The sequence below is a fragment of the Piliocolobus tephrosceles genome, chromosome 20, assembly GCF_002776525.5.
Source record: "Piliocolobus tephrosceles isolate RC106 chromosome 20, ASM277652v3, whole genome shotgun sequence".
Classification (NCBI taxonomy): domain Eukaryota; kingdom Metazoa; phylum Chordata; class Mammalia; order Primates; family Cercopithecidae; genus Piliocolobus; species Piliocolobus tephrosceles.
In genome coordinates, this window is record NC_045453.1 from 42850913 (window position 1) to 42875116 (window position 24204).

General features: G+C 43.7%; 1 protein-coding gene across 4 annotated transcripts in view; it reads right to left on the minus strand.

The window, feature by feature from the left end:
- SLC24A3 (solute carrier family 24 member 3) overlaps positions 1–24204 on the minus strand; it is a 498810-nt gene that overhangs the window by 452000 nt on the left and 22606 nt on the right. Inside the window, exon 1 of one of the 4 annotated variants that reach the window (XM_023217774.2) lies at positions 18704–18844. The exons of the other annotated variants lie outside the window; for them this stretch is intronic. Within the exon in view, the coding sequence (XP_023073542.2) occupies positions 18704–18776 (73 nt within the window). The 5' untranslated portion in view covers positions 18777–18844. Of the gene's footprint in view, positions 1–18703; positions 18845–24204 lie in introns of those variants that run through there. 4 annotated transcript variants of the gene reach the window in all.

Sequence of the window (24204 nt, forward strand, 5' to 3'; positions counted from 1 at the left end):
TTTTTGTTGAGGTGGAGTCTCGCTCTGTCGCCCGGGCTGGAGTACTGTGGCCGGATCTCAGCTCACTGCAAGCTCCGCCTCCCGGGTTCACGCCATTCTCCTGCCTCAGCCTCCCGAGTAGCTGGGACTACAGGCGCCCACCACCTCGCCCGGCTAGTTTTTTGTATTTTTTTTAGTAGAGACGGGGTTTCACCGTGTATTAGCCAGGATGGTCTCGATCTCCTGACCTCGTGATCCACCCATCTCGGCCTCCCAAAGTGCTGGGATTAAAAGATGCTTCTTGACATCATCCTCAGCCCTGCTTGGAGGTACAACTGGAGGCCAAGATTTGTGTTTTGACATTGAGCATTTTGGTGATCCAAAGGCACCTCCCTGGTCTCCCACTGGACCATAAAGATATGAGAAACCCAAGCACCTGGTCTTGGCTGACCCTAACTGGGAATTTCCTGGGCCTGATGCTCAGTAGGGCCAGTCTCAGCGGAGTCAACCGTCCGAGAGGAGGATCGACTAGAAACCGCTGTTCAGGCTCAGACTATAAATTTTTTGAAACAGCCCCATCCACAGCTGTAGATGGCTCCAGGCTGCTCACGGAGGCAGGAGAAAGTGACGGTCCCAGCTCTTGGGCTTACCTTATGTGACTCTGTGCCTCCTTTCAGGATTTCTCTTTATAAACCTATTTTTGCAAATGGTTTTTTAAAAGACCCAAATGAACTTTTTTCAAGTTGGGTCATAGCCATGATACCAGATGAGTCATCAGAAGTCCAAACCTGGGGATCGTTTTGTGGAAGAATATAATTTTGGAACTAGGAAGGTCCTTAGAGAGGTTCGGTGCAGCACTCCAACAGAAATATAATGCGAGCCATGCAGGCAATTCCAGATTTTCTAGCAGACGTATTAAAAAGTAAAACCAAACAGGTGACATTAATTTCAATAATATATTCTACCTAACCTGATATATCCAAAATATTATCATTTCGACATGTAATAATTATAAAATTATTTTATTAGCTTTATCAATACATAGCTTAAGTACCATAAAATTCCTTTTTTTTTTTTTTTTTTGAGACAACATCTTGCTCTGTTACCTAGGCTGGAGTGCAGTGGTGCGATCTCAGCTCACTGCAACTTCCGCTTTCTGGGTTCAAGTAATTCTCATGCCTCAGCCTCCTAAGCAGCTGGGACTACAGGCGTGTGCCACCATGCCCAGCTAATTTTTGTATTTTTTGTAAAGATGAGGTTTCACCATGTTGCCCAGGCTGGTCTTGAACTTCTGACCTCAAGTGATCTGCCCACTTCGGCCTCCCAAAGTGCTGGATTTACAAACAACCAGCTAGTACCATAAAAATTCACCCATGTGAAGTGTACAATTAAATGGTTTTTCATATATTTACAGAGTTGTGTAACCGTCACCATCATCTAATTTTAGAATATTTTCATCACCCCAAAAAGACACTTTACATCCATTAGCAGCCACTCCCTGTTACCCTCTTGCCCAGCCCCAGGCAACCATGAAACTGCTTTCTGTCTCTATGGAGCTGCCTGTTCTGAACACGTCATATAAATGGAATTGTACAGTATGTGGTCTTTGTTGAATTGCTTATGAATTCAGCATAATGTTTTCAAGACTCATCCGTGTTATAGCAAGCATCAGTGCTCCATTCCTTTCCATTGCTATTGTGTAGGTAAAAAATTCTTCTTCTTCTTCTTCTTCCTCCCCCTCCCCCTCCCCCTCCCCCTCCCCCTTCTTCTTCTTCTTCTTCTTCTTCTTCTTCTTCTTCTTCTTCTTCTTCTTCTTCTTCTTCTTCTTCTTCTTCTTTCTTCTTTCTTCTTCTTCTTCTTCGAGACAGGGTCTCATTCTATCACCCAGGCTGGAGTGCAGTACCACCATCATAGGTCACTGCAGCCTGGAACTGCTGGGCTCAAGCGATCCTCCAGCCTTAGCCTCCCAAGTAGGTAGGACTACAGGCATGTGCCACCATGCCCAGCTAATTCTTATTTTTATTTTTTGTACAAATGGGGTCTCACTATGTTGCTCAGGATGTCTCAAACTTCTGGCCTCAAGTAATCCTCCCTCCTTGGGCTCTCAAAGTGCTAGGATTATAGGCATGCACCACTGCACTTGGCCAATAAAAAATTACTAATGAGGTATTTTTCATTCTTTTTTGTACTAAGCCCTCAAAAGCCACTGTGCATTTTATACTCACAGCACATCTCATCTAGCAAGCGACACTGCAAGTGCTCGGTTGCCACTTGTGGCTCATGGCTGCAGTACTGGACAGCATAGATCTAGTCCACCTCTTTTTAAGAAACTAAGTATGGCACTGGAAGGACAATGACTTGCCCAAGGCCACATGCCAGTCAATGGCTCCATCTGAGCTTGAACCCAAGCATTCCTGGGACCATCCAGGGGCACCATGCTTCCTCCTCACCCATCTTTGGGCCACCTAGAGAGGACAAAGATGGAATCCATCTGGCCAAACAGACATCCGTAGAAGTCTACGCTTCTCTCTCAACAACACTCCAAATCTTAATCATCTTTGATTTTCAACCAGGGCGCAGGCCCAGTGGGACAAATGGGGCAGCCCAGCCACAATCATGCTAAAGAGAGCACCTTTCCATCCTATTGGGGAAAGAATTCTCAGTGGTAGCCACCACTGACAGGCAGTAAGAGTTAAACTGATGGGTCACCATGACAAGCCACTCAACTCCCCTGGGGCCCCTTGGCAGAGGAATAATACATACATCTCCTGCTATGCAGGGTAGCCCTGGAGATGAGGTACAAACACACCTGGGTAGATGAGGTCTGTTGATTAACGACAGTCAATGAACTTCTATCCCTTATAAATAATATTGCCACATGGATCCCCACCCAGTGGATCAAAAGCATTTACTACTACTGGGAAAGGGCAAGGCAGATGCATGCTTCCTTTCGTATATAGTAATGGAAGTAGCTTTAGTCCTAACAACGCTGTGTGAGAGGTATCATTACCTGCATTTAAAGATGAAAGAAGTATGTCACAGAGAGTTTACATAACTTTCTCAAGGTCACAGAGCTAGTAAGTGGTGCAGCCAGCATTTCAACCCAGACAATCTGGCTCTAGGATGCAGGTTCCTGACCACCATGCTGCCCTGGAGAAACCTGGAAACCATTCCCTGTGAAGTCTCCTCTTCCTCAGTGGAAGCAAAAGACCTCCCAGCCCATGCTGTGTGTCCTCTGGAATCTCGCCTTCCAGCTCCATGGAACATGTGTGGCCACCCTGACCAGATTTCCCACACTACAGGCATGAGTCAGAAAGACGAAAAAAGTTTTCTTCCTTTCGTTAGTGAGTTATCATTACTTGTCATCATGCATGTTATACAAGCCACAAGGGTCTGGATTTATTAAATTGGAAGGAAAGCTGCTGAGTTTGTTGCTGAGGAACGGCAGACTCTACAACACATGGACTCACTGCTTTTGTCCCCAAAACGTGCCTACCCAACCTGAGTGCAGCCTCAGAAATCTGTGCCTGAAATGCAGCCTCAGAAATCTTCGCTTGAGGTGGCAAGCAACATAGTGAGCATGGGGAGGCCGCTTCCCCACAGATGAGCTCTCCTCCCCAGCCTCTACTCACTGAACATTCAGTGGAGCCCGAGACCTGTGAGGGAACCCCTGGACCATGTGAAGTGACCTCACAAATACAGCCAGACTCTGGGATCCAGTTGGGGGTAGATGGATATCAGGCTGCCTGAGCAATGTTACTCTGTGGGAACACACTAGGATGGCATAGCCCAGAGGCTATAGTCTGGATGAAGATGGGCACAGGCATGCTTAGTTTGTTCATACAATGCTATAAAAGATCCCCAATTTCATATAAAAAGCCAAATGTACAGTTTCTCTTAAAAACCAGAAGACCTGGCAACATGGCCAGAGTTCATGCCATGTAAGCCCTGAGGGGAACGTCTATCCCATGTTGGACAGGAAAACCTCCTTTGTGCTCACCACGGGCTCCACTATTCCCTACTGTCTCTCACTGGGTCCTCTGATTCAGACATGGAACATGCACACTGGATTGGGCGATGGAAGAAGACGGTGTGGCCTGGCTCATCAGGCCTATCAAGCTTATCATGTCTTGCTATGGTGTTTTCATCTCACATGTGAATGCCTCCTTTCTCCATCTCCTCCAGAAGCTCTTTGAGGACAGGACTATTCCTTGCACTTCCCTTCTCTCCTTTTCCTGACAGACTGGGTTAGGCCCACAACAGATTCTCATGCAACATGAGAAGAGTCTATGGGAAACCTGTGAGGACACAGGTAACAATGGGGTGACTTTACACAGCCCCTCACTGGTCAACCCATGCCAAGACCTCAGAAGACCACGGAGGGTGTACAGATGTGGATCCTACAGGCAAAGATACTGATGATTCAAAATTAACCAGGAAACAATCCGAGAAGCAAATGTCAGAAGCAAATACAATATGGAAATGGTTCAGGAAGTCTAGAGGATTCCAACTTGAAAGCTCAGAAGAGCTCAGCCCCTGAGAGGAACAGGGGTAACGCCTGGCAAGGGCAACATGAACCTGTGCTGCGCATACCTTCATCAGACCCCAGAGTCTAAAACAATTTCATGCCTCTCTTGAAGCGAAAATGCCCTGAAAATGACAGACTCCTGCAACCAAGCATGGCAGGTCATTTGCACTCCCTTGTTGAAATTTCCAGGATGTGCCAGCACCCTGGCACATGTTAGGCTTTAAGTCTGTCCCCTCCTGTACCTACTCCTATAGGGATCAGCAGATGAGACCATGGGTCCAAAGCTGGATGCCTTCTATAAATGATACCATCCTGTCTGTTGCCTGGGGGCACTTAGGAGCAGCAGGATTGCCTAAGCCCGTGGGAAGCCCGAGCATCCAAGAATTGCTCCACAAGTTGCCACATGACCTTGCTTCACTCCAACAGGCGAAGCACCCATTGCATAATTACATAAATCTAAATGTACCCAAAGCTCTACCATGAGATTGTGAAATCAAGCACCACCTCTTCTGTGTGTCTCTTTAGAATTTAGTACAGGGCCAGTGACCCATTCATTCTAAACATGCTGACCCCTCCCCCATACTGGAGGCTCCACTGGAGGATCCCAACAAGTTTATATCACGGGAGTTGTTGAGTAAGATCTGCGGAGTTATTCTTTGCCTAGTTTACACAATCCAGTGAGACAAAGTCACATACAAATGAATATACCAAGACGACTGAAGGGCAATTGCAAGGGGTTTCTGGAACAGGCACCCCCTGTCCATTCCAATTTTAGGCTTTTTTTTTTTAAGCTGAAAGAAGAGAGAAAAGAGAAAAGCTTTGAATATTCACTTATTGGAAAAGATGAAACTGAACCCCTCTGTCAGCTAGCTGATTGCAACAGATGACAGCAATGATTAAAGTCATCTGTCTGCGTTAATTAGTGCCTATGACCACAAGCATATTGTTACTCTGTCACCACCATGATTTTTCCTCTTACTCCAAGCCTTGGTGGCAAAGATTTTGCTACCAGCAACTGCTTGGACCCTCACACAGCAAAGGGTCTCTTCAGCACAAAGTTTGTCTGAGTTCACCCTGCTTCCTATCTGCCCCTTCTGCTGTTGAAAGACTGTTTGGCTCCATTTCCAAGCTAGTTATTTTGGCCGCAACATCTCTTTCATCTTCAATTCACGGTTGTCTGGGGGTAACATTTGCTCTGGCTAACATGGCCCACTGTGTCAAGAGGAACAATATTTGCCTGAGATGGTTGTAAAAGATAACAAGGAATTTACTAGAAGCTACACACAACACTCTGTGTTGTCTGGTGGAATCAACCACCACCATAAATTTCAAATCCAGGCTGCTGGGCTGAAACCACTGAGAATGTAGCCGGGCCACAAAGAAAGGCCATCTGTGATCTATATATCCCATTAGGTGGCATTCAGGATATACAGAATCTCAGCGACTTTCTAAAGTTACGATACTGGGATCAACTTAACTCTGCTCACCATCAGAGAAAGTTACCCAACAGAGCCAGCCAGAGGGCACACAGACACTGGAGGAGCCCCCTTATGCCCCCTTGGGGACCCCTGCTGCCCTGGTGCAGCATCCTGATGATAGCTCCTCAACTCTAGGGCTGGAGTCTCCCAGCTCCTCCTGGAGGGCTTTCTGCAGGACCAGCACAGACAAACTGAGAGGTAGATAAGATTTAATTCTAGGAGAGAGGAGGGATGTGGGCAACCCTCAACTTGCAGATCAATACCCTGGCTTTCTTGCCCCTCTCGTGGGACAATTCTGAGGCCTATTCCACAGACTCTCTGAGACCCCCGCTAGGGCTGGGCCCTCGTTGTCCCCTGCAGTGTTCTGCTTAAGAATGCACCTTTATCAGCCCTTCCCCTCACTCTGTTTCATTACCTCATTCTCTCTCTTGTGCTTCTTAGGGCACCTCCTTGCACCCAAGTCCTTGTCTGAATGTGTGCTTCTAGGGGAACCCAAACCAAGCCCCTGGCGAAACAGACAGAATTTAAATTAATAAGTTCTTACTTTTCTTCCCTGTCTGTGGCTTCTTCCACAGCGAATGCTTTAGTGCTCTCTTACTATCCCTAATACAGAAATAGAGGGCATAAGAAAATGCCAGTATGAAGGAGGGGCACCTTGAATCCAATGGCAGTGAATGGCTACACTGGCCTAAAAGCTGCCCACCAGCATCAGTCTACTCTAAAATCTCTTTGCTTACATTATCTTCCATTCAGAGGGTGAGCTGGGTTTTTCATTCTGAGCAGCGTTCATGGGCAGCAGCATGACAAAAGGCAGGGTGAATACTTAGGTTATCAATTAGTGATGTCTGTAACGGTACCAGGATAGAAGAGTGGTGATCGGCACGTCAGGCATTTTCAATCACTTATATATGGAAAAGTATAACGATTTTGGAATCAGACAAACTAAAAAGTCAAAATTCAGCTCTAACATCAAACAGAAGTAAGACCTTGGGCATCTTAATTTACCTGTGTAGGCCTCAGTTTCCTCAGCTGTGAGAATGCAGATAACAATTTCCATCCTATAAGGCCATTATGAGGACTGCAGATGATATGTGAAAGTCCCTGGCACACTCCCAGATCCATAAACGTTTGGTTCCCTTCACCAGTGGGAGCCAGGGAGCTGCCTTATAAAAAGTGTTTTGGATTTCTTAAGCAAACACATTATTTGCCAAAACTACTTAATACATTTAATAGCAAAGAATCTCAAAAGGATTAAAAAATTTTTTAAAAGCTCTAAGACTATGAACCTCTCTCTCTGGCCATACCTCTCTTCTGGTTGAAGTAGTTTTTCAGTGGAATTTAATGCTCCAGGCAAAGACATCTGATTCTAAATAAACTCTAACATACCCTTCAGAGTATGGTAATTCTCAGGTCAATTAAAAACACTGAAGAAAGAAGATGCTGAGAAATGGGACTGGCTTTACTGAAACATGCTTTGAATAATTAACCAGCAACTATGCAAGTTTAGACTGTGTCCATTAGCTGATTGTTCTGTTTAGAAAAGGGACTGTCCCATTTGGCATGCCAGGACGGAGACTGTATCCCAACCGGAGGAACCTGATGCTCCTGACAGTATGTGTATCCCAGCAATCAAGATAGTGGAAATTTGTGCAAGTAAGAAGTAACTCTAAAACCTTGTGCAAATTGTATAAGCAGTGGTTTAGAAAATATGCTGGAAAGTTAGCTGCCAAATGCCAAAAATGACAGCAATTTAAGGCACTGGAAATTGCCAGCAAATATGCCAGCACCCAGCACTGAACTCAGCACAGCATGGACACTGTACACATGGCTGTTGAATGACTGAATGACTGCCGACCCCTGCACATCTCCTCTGCACACTTGGAATACTCAGAAGACAGCATGTGAGGACTGCAAATAGGAAAGATGGTCTTTCAGATCACTCAAAAGACAAGAGACAAAGATTCCTCCAAGGAACAACTTTCTGAACATGCTGAGCATAGGCAGTCTTCACTTGGCATAGTTCTGATAGGCATTAATTTAGTGCCCCAATAACACTGTCCAAGTTTCAGTCAGCACGGTATATTAACTGTGAGTAATTGCTAAAAGTGTAAATTTCGCCCCAATGCTTCAGTCCGCAAATCAGCATGCAATTAACATGTGCACCATGATCCATGACTAATACGCTGATTTTTTTTCAAAGTGAGTCACCAGGGGTCACTGTGCATCAGTTACTCAGTCCGCCAACAGATAGCAAATCGTGAAGTTGTGTTGCCTTCCTGTCTCCCAGGGATAAACCCATTTTACAAAGATAGATGACCAAAAGAAACAACTGGCCAACAAGATGAGATGAAAGTGAAGCAAAGAAATGAAACGTGTTCATGCTGGAAATGAAATGTGAATGGAACATAAATGGAGCTAGAGAAGCAGCAGCTGACCCTGGGGATATTGACACTCCTGAGGTACAGACACTCTAGATTTGGAGCCACAGGAATTAGTCAAGACAAACTTGACACAAATGAAGAAAGTAGTCTTGAGGAAAAGGAGGATGTCTTAAAGAAATGCTTGAAGATATTTCATGACACGGAGAGCACAGAAGATAAGATGTTGGAAGCTGAGCCAAACTTAGAAAGGAGTACGGATGCTTGCCAGGGCTTAGGAAAGATACTCGCTCCACATCATAAGCACTGTTCAAACTACTCTTGGTAAGTTTGTTTTACAAATAAATAAAACACTTTGGTTCTCAAAACTATAATGGCTTTTCAACTGGACATTGACAAATTATAATTGGATCTATTTGTGAGATACAAAGTGATGCCGTGATCTACCTCTACAATGTGGAATGATTGGATCAAGCTAATTGACATATTCGTTATCTCAAACACATCATTTATTCCTCCTGTCCAACTGAAGCTTCATATCCTCGGACCAACATCTGCCCATTCCTTCCATTCCCCAGCCTCTGGAAACCATTATTCTGTTCCCTGCTTCTACGTGTCTGGTTATTTTAGATTCCACATACGAGATCATGTGGTATTTGTCTTTCTGTGCCTGGCTAATTTCACTTAGCACAGTATCCTCTAGGTTCATCCATGTTGTCACAACTGACATCGTCTTTCAAGTCTGAACAGTACTCCATTGTGTATACACACCACCTTCTCTTTATCCATTCATCTGTCGATGGATGCTTCGGTTGCTTCCATATCGTGGCTATTGCGAATAGTGCTGCAACAGGCAGGGGAATGGGGATATCCTTTCAACATACCAATTTCAAAGTCTTTGGATGTATACCCAGAAGTGGAGTTGCTGGATCATATAGTAACTCTACTTTTAGTTTTCTGAGGAACCTCCATACTGTTTTCCATAATGGCTGTATTAATTTACATTTCCACCAAAAGGGTACTAGGGTTCCCTTTTTCTCCATGTCAACATTTCTAATGTTTTGTTAAATGTACTGACTAAATATTAGTTTTACTACTTTCCATTTTACTATGCTTCATAACCAATACGAAGAGTTTTTAATGATTTGAGAAAAAATGCTAAAGTTTACAATCATAATTTTTTAATAAATTATTTAGATCATATTGCGTAGTTGCAGCTTACATGGTAATATTTACAATTCTGTACTACTGCAGCATGATGAACGGGACATGGGGCACACAGAATTCTCTCTGAAAGTAGAAGCTAGTAAGGAAGACAAATGGCAAAACCTTGCCTAGAGGTTGGTTCTGATGTCTGGCTCCAAAAAAGAGGCAACGTGCCAGCAACGCGGTAGATTTTCTCTACTCCCCTCCAACTCCCCCCCCCCTCCCTTTTTTTTCTATTTCTGGAACTGTGTCATGCTGTGGAACAAAAATGGACTGAAAAATAAGAAACAACAAACCTATGTATGTTTTATAAAACTTTACCATTTAGCAAGTTGTCTTTTAAAGGATGGGTTTCTCCATGGAATACTCTCAACCATCTAAGGTAGAGGACACACTTATCACACTTATTTACAAAGGAGAAAACTGAGGCAGAGAAAAAATGAAGCACTAACCCCAAGCCACACAATTAGGAATTGGAGGACCTACAACAGTGTCATCAAGTAGAAATAAAATATCTAAAAAGCAAACCACATACGTAACTTTAAATTTTCTAGTGTTCACATGTTAGAAGTTTTCTAAAAGAAATTAAGTGTAGTAACTTTTAATGAACCCAATATATCAAAAATATCAATGCAGCACATTCTCAATATAAAATTAATAAGGAAATAGTCACATTCTTTTCTACTAAGTCTTCAAAATCTGATGAATATTTATACCTATAGCAAATGTCAATTCCACATTTCAAGTTGCTCCATCAGCTACACGTGATTGTTGGCTACCAAACCAGAGAGAATTGGGAACTGTCTTCTGCCTCTAGAAATGAGCATTTCAGTGGCTATGAGCCTCATACTTTTATCCACAACATTATTACCTCAGGATTACACCCTTTCCTCCTAAAGAGTTTTCTGAGAAAGTCATAGATCACTAAAAAGAGCTGAAGACATTTCAGAAATTGGAGTTAAATTTTTTTCTCCATAATTTTCTTTTAGTCAAAAAAAAATATTATGCAAAGCAACTGGGGTTGCAAGTAACTTTGGCGAAGGTAGGTAGGAGGGTGGGCATAAGGTGCACACAGAATTGTTTCTGTACCTAAAGAGGAAGGCTCACTCACCAGGCAATGCCCCACTGAGCCATCAGAGAGCCCAGAGGGGTCATTGGCCCTGCTTTCTAAATGCTATGTACTTTTCTATTCACGACTGATGTGGACATATGAAACTGATTTTTGTTTCTAACTCTACTAATTGAATTTATATTCTCTTTCTTATTTGAAAAACATAATTATAAACAAATATACTTCTTATGTTGAGATGCTTTTAACTTCCTTTTTTGACTTATTACACTGATTATAACCACAAATAAAATATTGATTAAAAGGGATGATAATGATCACTCTTGTCTGTTCCTGATTTTAAAGGAAATGCTTTTATTATTTCTTAATTGATAATTATATTTACTTTCAGGTTTTGATAAATACTCTTTACTCCCTACTAACCCTGCTTTGCAGACAACAAGATAGAGATAGAGACAGAGATAGAGATAGAGATAGAGATAGAGATAGAGATAGAGACAGAGATAGAGAGAGATAGACGAAGAGGCAAAAAATAGGTTCAAATTTTAAAGATATTTTTCTGCATCAATTGAATAATCCTGTTCTTTTTTCTTTAACTGTTTATGCGATAAATTACACTATAGATTTAAATAAACATATTTTAAACTACCGATCAAAATTTTTCGTGTTATACATCTCTCCATATTTTGGATTTCTTGTTCAGTCATGTTGTTATATTTTTCTAGAGAACTTGTCAACCTCATCTGAGTTGCCTAATATGTTGGTAAGAGTCACTTTATCTTTTTAATAATCTCTGCTATAGTTGTACCTATGCCCTCCTCCTTTTTGTGCCTAACATTAGTCATTTTTGCTGATCAAGCTTGTCAAAGACTCTGTGTATTTTACTGTTCTTCATAACGAACAAAACTTCAGTTTTGACCATTCTCCTGATAATAGCTGTTGTCTATTTCATTGATTCTACTCATATATATTATTTCCTTCCTTCCAATTTGTTCAGGTTTATTATTCTTCCTTCTAACTTATCACACTGAACAATTAGTGTATTTAATTTTAGTCTTCCTTTATTGTGATATAATAAAGCATAAGATGATATATACAATATGCAACATAAGGCTATAAATGTCTCTCTGGACTCAAATAATTTAACTGGTGTGGTGTGATGTTGATTCAGTGACTGTTTTTTTTTTTTTTTTTTTTTGAGACTGTCGCCCAGGCTGGAGTGCAGTGGTGTGATCTCGGCTCACTGCAAGCTCCGCCTCCCAGGTTCACGCCATTCTCCTGCCTCAGCCTCCCAAGTAGCTGGGACTACTACAGGCACCCGCCACCAGTCCAGGTTAATTTTTTGTATTTTTTATAGAGACGGAGTTTCACTGTGATTAGCCAGGATGGTCTCGATCTCTTGACCTCGTGATCCACCCGCCTCGGCCTCCCAAAGTGTTGGGATAACAGGTGTGAGCCACTGCGCCCGGCCAATTTAATGACATTTTTTGAGACTTGAGTTATGGCCAGGCACAAGGTGAATTCTTATACCTGTCTTACTGCTTATATATTTTGAAAAATATTATGCTATATTGCTGAGAGTAAAGTTTTATATATGTCCATCAAATCAAACCATTGTTCAAATCTTCTATACCTTAATATTTTTATTATTTGATCTTTTAGTTACCAAAAAATTGTATTAAAATCTCTCAGTCTGATTATAAATTTGTCATTTTAAAAAATTTCTTGTTTCTTCTTATATCTTCAGTTTCTGGTGAAGTTTTTTTATTTTAGCACATTGAGACTATGTTATTAAATGTTTAGAAGTTTTAAATTGTTTTATCTTTCCAGCAAACTATACTATTTACCATTAAAATTACCATTAGCATTAAAATTGTCTCAAATAATAATGTTTTGCTCTTAAATCTACTTTATTGGATAGTAATATCCAACCTAATCCAATGGTGTCTTTTAGTTAGTGTTTGCCTACTACATATTTTTCCATTCTTTTATTTTCAGCCATTTGTGCCTTTGTGTTGTGAATGTATTATCTTAGTAATTCCCCATTAATTTTAACATACACATTTCATTTAATAAAATTAAATTTCACTCTATATTGACTCTCTTCTTCAAAAATACAAGGACTTAAAATGTTATAATTCTGATCACCAACTTAAATTGATCATACTTACATAGTCATTATTGCTTTATACAGTCTGAAATACTTAAAATATCTTTTATATAAATATATATAAATATTACTATTTGAAGTTACTTAGAGTTTATTTCTACTGACAGCTTCAGAGAAAATTTCCATTCTTCTTTTAGGAATCCTATGGTGATGACCAGTGTGAAACCCATTACTATAATATGTTAATTTCTTGGTATGAGGTTTCCAGGACCATGAAAGCAGTGCAAAGAACTCCAAATCCACTTGGGGCAAGTCCACAATAACATATTTTTAAAGAAGACTCCCCTAGCCCCACCTAGAGCCCAGATCAAAAGAGACAAACTTTCTAGCATTTTATTTTGTGGGAAGCGGATTTACTGTACAGTCCCGTTTACTAATCAAAAGCCTCCTCTTTCTTGGCAGGGTCACAGATCCAATTCCCCAACCCACTTACACCCCCAGCCTTGTCTTCTGTCCCTGTGCAGTCATTAAAAGAGACATCTCGTTTACTGAGATGGGCAAATGCCACCAGGGGAGACGCAGTAGTGAGTGACAACATGATCCTTGGGTATTCAGCTTCCTCTTTATTTACATCTCCAAGGATATCTCTCACCTGCTTCTAAGTTCAGCTCTGCTGTGATATTATCCAGCATTTCCTGTTGCTTTGGATCAGGAGGATTTTCAGGTTATCTTGTCTACTGGACATCACAAAGCAGTCACAATGACCTTCAGAAAAGGCTTACCTGATCGTGTCATTCCCTTCCTGCTTAAAACCTTCAAAGACTCACCTCTGCCCTGAGGGAGACACCTGAATTCCTACTGCTAACTTCACATTGCTGGCCTGCTGCCTCCTTCTCCCACCCCAACTCCTCCAGTGTTGCTTCGCCCCTCCTCACCTCACTCTAGCAACAGGCCTTTCATGCTCAGTCTCTCTGACGTGCCATGCCTCTAACCACCCCATAGACTTGACCACTGCTGGGTCTTTGCCTAGTAAATTCTCCCCTCCACCTCGCCTTGATGTATGTCACGCCTCTTCATTCCTCAGATGTTGCAGGAATTCAGGGACCCTGAACGAAGGGACCAGCTGAAGCCGCAGTAGAAGAACATAAATTGTGAAGATGTCATGGACATGTATTAGTTCCCCAAATTAATGCTTTTATAATTTCTTACACCTGTCTTTACTGTAATCTCTGAACATAAATTGTGAACATTTCACAGACACTTATCACTTCCCCAGTCAATACCCTTGTGATTTCCTATGCCTGTCTTTACTTTAATCTCTTAATCCCATCATCTTCTTCGTAAGCTGAGGAGGATGAATGTCGCCTCAGGACCCTGTGAGGATTGCATGAACTGCACAAATCGTTTGTAGAGCATGTGTGTTTGAACAATATGAAATTTGGGCCTCTTGAAAAAAGAAGAGGATAACAGCAATGTTCAGGGGAACATCAGAGATAAGACTTCTGGCCGCCGGTGAGCTGGATGGAACAGAGCCATATTTCTCCTCTTTCAAAAGCAAATAGGAGAAATATTGCTGAATTCTTTTTCTCAGCAAGGAGCATCCCTGAGAAAGAGAATGCACCCTGAGGGTAGGTTTATAGACGGCCCCCTCAAGGCGTGCCATCTTTTATGGTTGCCCCAGTCTCCTGCAGCTCCTCCAGGCTTATTAGGATGAGGAAAATTCCCGCCTAATAAATTTTGGTCAGACAGGTTGGCTGCTTTCAAACCCTGTTCCCTGATAAGATGTTATCAATGACAGTGCGTGCCCAAAACTTCATTAGCAATTTTAATTTTGCCCCATCCTATGGTCCTGTGATCTTGCCCTGCCTCCACTTGCTTTGTGATATTTTATTACCTTGTGAAGTATGTGATCTCTGTAACCCACACCCTATTCGTGCACTCCTTCCCCCTTTGAAAATCACTAATAAAAACTTCCTGGTTTTACGACTCTGGGAACATCACAGATCCTGCCAACATGTGATGTCTCCCTCAGACACCCAGCTTTAAATTTCTCTCTCTTGTACTCTTTCCCTTTATTGCTCAAACCAGCCGAGACACCTAGGAAATAGAAAAGAACCCATGTAACCATCGGGAGTAGGTTCTCCCAATACTCAGATGTTGTGTCTGGCCTTAGAGGCTAATGTCCAGTTGCCCACTGCATGTTCTCACCACACCTTCTTTCTAACAGTTATTGCAGTTTATGATTAGATGCTTAACAGTATGAGTATCTAGTGGATGTCTGTCTTCCCAGCATCTTCTTGGCACTGTGGCCCTACCAGGTGGGTCAGCGCCCGGCTCACAGCATCTATTCATAAGTCACTAAAGGAATGCTTATTGAATCAAGATGAATGCAGAAGCTATTAGGATGACCCCTTGATGAAGGGATTCAGGCCTGGATTATGGCCTGACAATGGAACAAGTGGAAAGGTCAGATAGGAGAGAGATGGAGAAGAAAGAATTGACAATGTTTGGTAATTGTCAAACAGTTGGATGACAGAATACATTTAAAAGGGAGCTATATTTCATTGGAGGATATTTGATTATCTACATTTCAGCTGCTCTGAGTACTGAGTGTAAGAACATTCAGGTGGGAACCTCCAGTGGTCATGGGGAATACTAGAATCATGCTGGGGAGCAGAATAAAGGTCACAGTCATCTGAATCAAGGTGGGGGCTGATTTTCCACATGGGGATTCAGTTCTTGGGGAAGGCTCTGGGGAGAGAGGAACGTGGTGCCTGGGGCTATGTCCTCGGAACCAAGGGGAGGAAACAAGAAAGAGCCAGAGAAAGACACAAGAAGCAGCCCTAGCAGATGAGAAACAGAGACTGTAAGAGGGGTTAAGGAAATGAGGCATAGGTTTCCAGCAGGAGAGCTGAGTCTACAATGTCAAAGGCTGCAGAAAGGTCAAGAAGAACTATTTCCACATTACACCAGAAGAAACTATGCAAGTTCAATTCTGTCACGAATTACCTACTCCTTTCCATGTTCTCCTGTACATCTTTTCAGGATAAACTTTAGAAAGGCAGACAAGATAGAGGTATCTACCCTTTGGGGTCCTTCTGAACTAGGAAAAATGTTAACTTCCATTAAATCACTCTAGAAGTTCTCAGAGATTCAAAAATGATGCATGAAGAAATTCGCAGTTATTTTGAGGAAGTTGTGTTCTGAAACTATCTAGATGTTTCTGAATGTGTCCTATTCCCTCACCTCCCACAGCCCACCCCATAACAGTTGTGCTTTGAAAACTTCTGTGTTGTTTGAGCTATTTTATTCTGGTCACAGATTCATTATTCCAATGTTATTCATATCCCCAGTATCTTACAAATAACATACATCAATCTTATAAATCATACTTTCTAATCATTAATACAGGTCTCAGGAAATCACGTGGGAAAATTTCAGTAACTCTTAGAGTTATTTGGAGAGTAAAAGCCCTACCTAAAATTTAATATCATACAAACAGACACAAAGCACCACAAATAAAAAAGAAACTTTTACTATTGCTTACATATTTTAAAGAGACAGACACTTTCTGAGCAAGTTTAATGATAAAAAATATTGAACTTTACTAAGACGAGTAAAGGAAAAAAAATTGTGTATCAATAGGAAATTATGCATTGTTTAGAGCACATCTTTCCAGATTATTCTTACTTTCCATTGCATTTGAGCTCTTTTATGACTCTGTAAATTGACAGTGATGCAAAATAATTATCTATACATGCAAATTTTGTCTAGTAGGTTCAATTGACTTCTCTCCCCTACTATGAAAGAAACCAATTTTGCCTCCATTTGCACATTCATTTCAATATTCCTGATCTATATTTGTGTCTGTTCTTTGGATTCTCCTTTGAAATGTCTATAACATCTTACCAGTTTCCTCATTCATAATGAGTTAAAGGAAATCTTCAACACCTGTTTATTTTATATCTGTAGGAAGGTCATGATTAACCCTTTCTTTAAATGGTTACTTAACTAGGGATGCAAACTTGCCCCATGAATTTAGAGACAACTGACAACTGCCCTGTACTTTCAGATTACAGCCATGTGTGGAAAACATCAGCTGCAATCCCAGCTGCTTTCAGTACAGTCTTGGGAAAAGAGTAAAGAATTGCTTTCTCCCACAACCCAAACCTCTATCGTCCAAACCTTAATCTATGTGGGACATCTCAAATGCAATACAAGCAAAACTGACCTAATCCCACACCTGCCCATTGACTGAATGAATAAAGGAATGAGGTTGAAACACCTACAAAACCTGGGGCTGCTATTTATTCCCATCAGGGCCCAAGCAGTCCAGCTCCAGCTTAAGCCAAGGCCCCTCCCTCTGAGTTGTAAACTAATCTTCCTCTTGGAGCTGTATCTCCAGTGTGCCCATTCACAATCCCACCCCTCACCTCACCTCTTCTGCCTTTTCCAGGAAATTCTTTGAGTTATTATTCTCAAAACTTAACATTCTATTGAAATGAGAGTCCATGATGGAGATCTGATAGCACTGAGGCACAGATAGATGAGCTGGAGCCAATCTCTTTTTCCAAAGCACCAGTCCTGGGACCTTGAAGGTATAACTGGGTCAACCAAAGGGAACCATTCAGACTCACTGCCCGATGGGATCAAGTTCACTTATTATTCAGCATTTCTACAGCCCTCAACATTCATTTCTCAGCACCCTTTTCCCAGAGACACAAAGGGCAGCCATTTTGCAGTAAAATGACCCCCATTGTCAGGGGAAGCTGATTCATTATTCATCACGATTGCCCTCAATGACAGCTGAGTATGCCAGAGTTCTTGAATTCAGAGCCACCAGCCTGGAAGGAGCATCTCCAATTCAGCCAAGAAGAAATCGAGCCGAAGACACCGTTATCTGTCCACAAGCACCACTGACGCAGACTAAAGTGCTAGTTATAAATCATTCTTATCTACTTGTCAATGCTGGCTTTGGGAAACGCCCCTGGGCATGCACGGTTAATCTACTTACAAGTACTTTTCAATTTTTGAAAATAATTCAGATGTGGTAGGGCTACCCGAGCCGAGAGACTGGGTGAGATTCTCCTAATCAATAGGCCCACCACAAGAATGGGGAAATGGAGAAATGGAGTAATGGAGTGGCCTGAAAAGGGCCAGGACAGCCTGAGAAAAGCATCTTCGGCCTGAGAGGAAATGCCTGGGGAGTGGGGAGTGGACAGCTCTGAGCTACATGGGGAGCTCCCAAGCCCCGTGTATTGTGTGCACAAACCCTGGGGCCTCAAAGTACATGGACAAAGCAGGAACACATGGCTGAGCAGAAATGCCATCCAGAAAGAATCTTGGACAGGTCTGAGACAGGCACGCCTCCCCACACCTCTGGATCCTCCCGTCCGTGTCCTACCCTGACAGCCACATCTCCGCTTCCCCACTCTGCCCACTGGCATGGTCTTTTTGGACATGATTGGTTTGCTTTCCCCCAATCTACTACAAGATCCCTGCAGGGCTGCAGAGACTTATGCAAACAGTAGGATACAAATCTACACCAATCCTCTTCACAGGGACAGGCTGAGACAGGTGGTAGCCCGTGGCCAGCCAGGCTCACAGGTGGCAGGTGCGGCACTTGTTGTGGGTACCTGCAGATACCCTTGCCAGCCATGCACCCTGCTGCTGTGAGCTCTGGCTGCTGCCGGCTCTCAGCTGCCCTCATGTCCAGAGAAGCCGCTTGCTGAGGAGTCACACATTTCTCCTGCCCCATGCAAGGGGCAGCCAGGGGCTAGTGAGTGGCTGACTGGGTCTACAAAAAGTGGTCCCTTTGACCCAAGATAAGATCAACTGTGTGATGTTGCTTGTGCTCCAGAGAACACTATGGGATCAGCCAAACCCAAGCAGAGACAACATCCCAACCTGACCTTCATCCCCAGCCTATCCTTCTTCCCTCCCTCAATTACTCACCTGCCCACAAATCAGGCTCGCTAACCAGAAATAGTGGGTGACCCACAGAAGGAGGTTTAGATTCCTTTTTCATTTCCACCTTCACAAAAGAGATCAGTTACTGCAGCAGCACCTCCTCCGGCTTCCCTGGCTTCCTGAGCCTGTCTGCACATACAGAGTTTGGTCCACTCTGAAGACAGTTTTACTATCCCTAGAGTTCCCTGTCACTTAGAATTTGGAAACTCCTGGAAGGAGAAAACTGCTTTAACAATGCAAACTCACATTCAGAACTACTTCTCCTTCTAGAAGTAGGACAGTGTGGTATTGACGGTCTGCATGTTATTTCAAAGCAACAGGAACCTCAGATGTACACCACCGAGGTGGCAATGACTCACAAGAACATCACGCGCCTCTAGTTTCAGACACCATTAGATAAACTCCAGTAGTCACAGCAGTCGTTGCGGTGTGACCCGAAGCCCCCACTGGCAGTCGTGTGCATCTGTGATGATTTTCAGGCGGGAAAGGAAAAAATGAATGCTTTATTAATAAAACTTTACTGGTCAACAAGATTTTCCAAGACACTGGAAGAAACTAACAGAAGAAGGCATCAAAACCACCATGTTCAACCTGGTTAAACTGATCATCTCTGCTAGGCCCCTGGGGTTGGGCAGCCTGAAGGAAGACAGAAGAGACTTAGGACAACCACAGATTGTGCTTCTCACACACCACAGACCATGGGACCCCATACAGTCCAATGAGGGCTATAGGACCTAGAGGGCAGCTTCCCAGCCTTGGACTAGTGCCAAGGCTGCTCACAGGGTCCCCAGGTTGTATCCAGGCAGTTTCCTCACCCATGCCTCCATTCTCCCCAGTTCCCAAAGGCAAAGCCATCGAGGGGGACCTCTGAGATCCCTCAGGCTGGCAGCCTGGACCCTTGGGGTGAAAACAGTGTGACAGGGTTGTGTGGATCAAATCAGTTACCTGCTAACATGGCACACCTCTCCGGCCCTGCAGACATGCAACTGATGCGTATCCAAGCTCCTCGGCCATGCCCGGCTGAACTGAATGGAGGAAGGAAGGGTCAGCCACCCTGGGGTCACCATCCTCTGATGGGCTAACAAATGTCCCAAGGAAGCGCCCTCTTCTCCAACAACACCCAGTGCCTCTTGTGTCCAGCTGGCCCCTTCCCGTTGCTCATGCAGATCCTCAGGTGAGCAACGGGCTAGGAGTTACCCATCTCCTAGCCCAGCTGTGGGAGACAGCCTTGGGGGTGCTTGGAGAGGCTGCTGGCAGTGGGATCCCCAGTTGCAGGAGGTGGCACTAGAAAGGCAAGGTGCTATTTAGAAAACACACAACCTGTTGCTTTTATCTGAGGGTACTGGGGCTGTTTCTCCCGTTGTGCTTCATTTGGGTTTAGTGTATCTCAAACACTGTGCAAGGAGCATAAAAGAGAGACAGGGCTGTCTCCAGGTCTGACCCCAGACACTGTAATTTTGGAAAGACTCATTCTTACTCTGCGTTGTTTTATTTAAAAAAAAAAAAAAATAAGCTTTTCTCAAAGAGCTCCAGTGATTGCATCACACTTCCTCCGGTGTGATTAACACTTTTCCCCACACTGTGATTCCCAACTGTGTCCCAACCTCAGGAGTGGGTCCTCCCACGAATTTGGCGGGTGTGTGTGTGTGTGTGTGTGTGCATGCGCGCATGCACCCATGTGTGTGCTGGTTGAGGGATGGGAATAAAACTCCTTTTTTGGGTGAAGTGGAGGGGAGAAGGGAAAGAGAAGGAGAGAAGGAGCAGAAAGATCAATAATAATACTGATGATCATTGACGTCCTTGTTGAAACAATCAGCGTCCCAAGGACAGGAGGTGTGCCTTCCGTGTGTCTTGTCTGGCCACCCCCTTTGCATGCTGTAGAGACCCAATACCAGACCAGGGTGGGGACCAGGACACCAGGGCACTGGCAACTGCTCCCTCCCCATGGTTAGGATTCTCTCTTGGCCTCTTGGCTGTGGGTTGCCAATGAGCCCTTTCAATCCAATAAATCTGACTATGAAGTTCAAACCCAAGCATCCACTTTGCTTTAAAATCCAAGTTACATTTTAAATAGGTACCATCCATATTGGAAAACTGTTTATTGGGATCTGCTGCAGCCGAACATAGCATCCCCTCAGACCCTGCCATTCCACTCTGGAGTAAAAACCAGATCAAAATGCATGCAAGTGATGGCGGAAAGGCACAAACAAGAACGTTCTGAGCTGCACAGCTCATTATAGACAAACACTGGAAATCACACAAATGTCCATCAGTTCTCACAATAAAACTGTGAACGGCAACAATAATGAATAATCTACAACTAGACATGACCACGTGGATGTATCTCACAAGCATAACACTCAGCCAGAGAACAGACACACAGATGACAAACGGCACAAGAACAGGCAGAGCTGCTCTCTGCTGTTAGAAGCTAGGACAGCGGTCACTCTTGCCGGGGGTGACTAGGAAGGACTACATGCAGGTTTCAGGGATGCAGTTCCTGCTCTCTTTCTTAATCTGGCGGCTGCTGTCTAGTTAGTGAAAATTCATCAAGCTATATATACGTATGATAGATACCCTTTTCTGCACATATATTGAACTTTAAAAAAAGTTTTAAATAAAGTAACAAAATGAATCACATTCTCTCTGCACCAAAACCATCTTTGTCACTTCCTATTTGGGTTGAAAATAGAAAAGGCAGCAGGAAAATGTTACAGCCGCTCAGGCACTCATAAAATCGACTGAAAGCAAAACCGACAGACACGAAACTCGGGCCCAGGCTTAAATCAGAAGGCGAGGTGGAAGCTGCAAGGAAAGTGGGGGAGCAGGCTGCAATTTGGTGAAAAGGAGGCCAAACCAAGAGCCCCTCATGAGAGCTGCATATCTCTCCTGTTCAGTCTCGCTCTCACCAAGAGCGAATCTCAATCCAGCTGAATTCAGCCACAGGTCAATGCCCATGCTGTTGTCCATTCAATGACAAGATGCAGGAGAAGAGACAGGTCCTATGCATGGAGAGCAGGGGAAGGATCAGCTTAGAGCCCAGACTCCAGCCTGGCCCTGCTGGTGTTTGGTTGTTTCAGAGAGACTGGACCCAAGTGGAGCTAGCACATGACGGGAACAGATGCTGAACCCAGAAAGCACAGATTCCCGTGACTTGAAAGGGACACCACACCAGGCCTTCTCAGAAGGTAATTCTCATGAAATCCCTTCTCAGGATGACTTACAGATGGCAAAGTGGGTGAAGATGGGCAGCTGAGGCAGGGGAAGAGCAGATGGCCAGCCGGCTAACCAAATCCGGATGCACAACCCCGCCATCCACACCAGACACTGACACCCGACTGCAGGCCCAGGAGCACCAGGTGCTGAAATACCTCCCAACTTCTCTTTTCATGGCAGAAAGAACTTCAGAAGGAAAGTGAAATGGATGAATATCTGCAGCTCCTGAAACCTAGAGGATCTTTAAACTCAAAATGTGAAGAATCCTAATGAAACAGAGCTAATCAAATGTTTGTTGTGTTGCCATAATTTCTCATCATCATCATTTCACGCCAAGTGCTATATAGTGTAATGAATATCACATTTTAAAGTTCGTCGCAAGGCTTGGAAGTGTCCAGAGCGTAGGTAGTTCCTTGGAGAATAACATCCCAGAAAAGAAGAGGGAAACTCTACCGAAACATAAAGAGTGAGGTTTATAAACATGAGCCATCATCCCCAAAGGACACTTCTCTCTCCATCTCCACACTTGCATCCCTCTCTCTCTGCAGGTCTCTGTCACAGCTGTTGACCTTTCAATATGCTCTTGGTCCTTATGTTAAGTTTGTTTGTTTTTTGTTTGTTTTGTTTTGTTTTTGAGACAGGGTTTCACTTTGTCACCCAGGCTGGAGTGAAGTGGCGCAATCATAGTTTACTGCAGCCTCAAACGCCTGGGCTCAAATGATGCTCCCTCCTCAGCCTCCCCAGTGGCTGGGAATACAGGCATGCACCACCATGCCTGGCCAATTTTTGCATTTTTTTGTAGAGTTGGGGTCTTGCTATGTTGCCAAGGCTGGTCTCAAGCTCTTGGCCTCAAGCAATCCTCCCACCCCAGCCTTCCAAAGTGCTAGGATTACAGGCATGAGCCACTATGACAAGCCTGCTTATTTTTTCTCTAAAACTAGTGTAGAATGGAGGATAGAAGCATACTATGATATATGGGCCGGTCTATCAACCCCCTGGGAGGGATGGAGACTCCAAGCTTCTCCAGGAAAGCACTGCTGGCTTCCCCCTGAGCTCTCTTGTGGAATGAACCCATATCACTCACTATCGACAGCCCCTGCACACTCCCATGCTGTTTTTTAAGGACACTTCACAGGTGGCATGAGAGTCTTTTGATTGTACATGCCTGTTCTCCCTACTGGACTCTAGGTGCCTTCAAAGCAAGGACTGTGTCCCATATGCTATTTAGACCCATATGCTACCAACAGAGCGTGGCTCCCCAATAAAAGTTGGTTGAATTAAATCAAATTAAATTATGAATAAATTCAAAAAAAGAAAAGTTTGCCATGAGATAGAAGAAGGGGTCAGGACATTGGAGTTAAATTAGGCTTTGAAATTTGACTCATACGTGAGCACTTCGTAAGTGTTCAAAGAAAGAATGAAACTATTTCTTCATTGGATTTGTCACCCAGCGTTCATGCTGTTAAATGCATTTATGATCAATATGCACCTTGACCCTGAAGACTATGGACTGGCTCTTCATCTTCAAGGTAGGCTGGAGCAGAAATCTGGAAGCTCCAGGTACAGGCTGCAGGGCTCAGTTGCACCTTGCAGGTAATGGAAAAACTGGGACATACAAATGGATGTTCTGCAGGGGATGCATCTGTTAGTATCTCAAAGCTATGAACAGTCACGAGGGAGGGGTTGGGGTCTAGAGGGCCAGACAGGTAAGGAGCCAGAAGGTGCAAGTACAAGGTGTCAAGAATCTGGACTTGAGGGGAGATGAGATGGCAGTCCAGATGAGGGGCCATGGGAGAGATGCTGTGAAGGAGCTGGTTCAGAGATCCAGCTTCCCAGACGCTGCTCTGATGAAGACACAGGAATTCAGGAGGCTCAGGTATTCAACCTAGGTATGTAAATAGGAAGGGACCCTAGTGTAGGAGGTAAGTCCATGAATTTTGCTTTAGATCAAGGCAGAGCACCTGAGTGAAAATAAATGTTTCTTCTTGCACCACACAGGGACCCAGAGCCGCAGCTAGTCCTTTTTACAAACTGGAGAGAGCACCACCCTATCTCACCTTACTCCCACAATGGGTAGGGGCATAGGCAGGGAAGATGAGTGGGTAACACCTTCACGCACATTTGAAAAAGGCAGCTCTTGCTCCAAGCAGCTACAGCTCCAGGCCAGGGTCTCAGTCCCACTCAAATAGAAGCAGACGTCCTATGCAGGGCATGCCTTGTGCCACCGCATTAAATGGCCCCAGTAGAGCACTATTGAGATTTAAAGGACA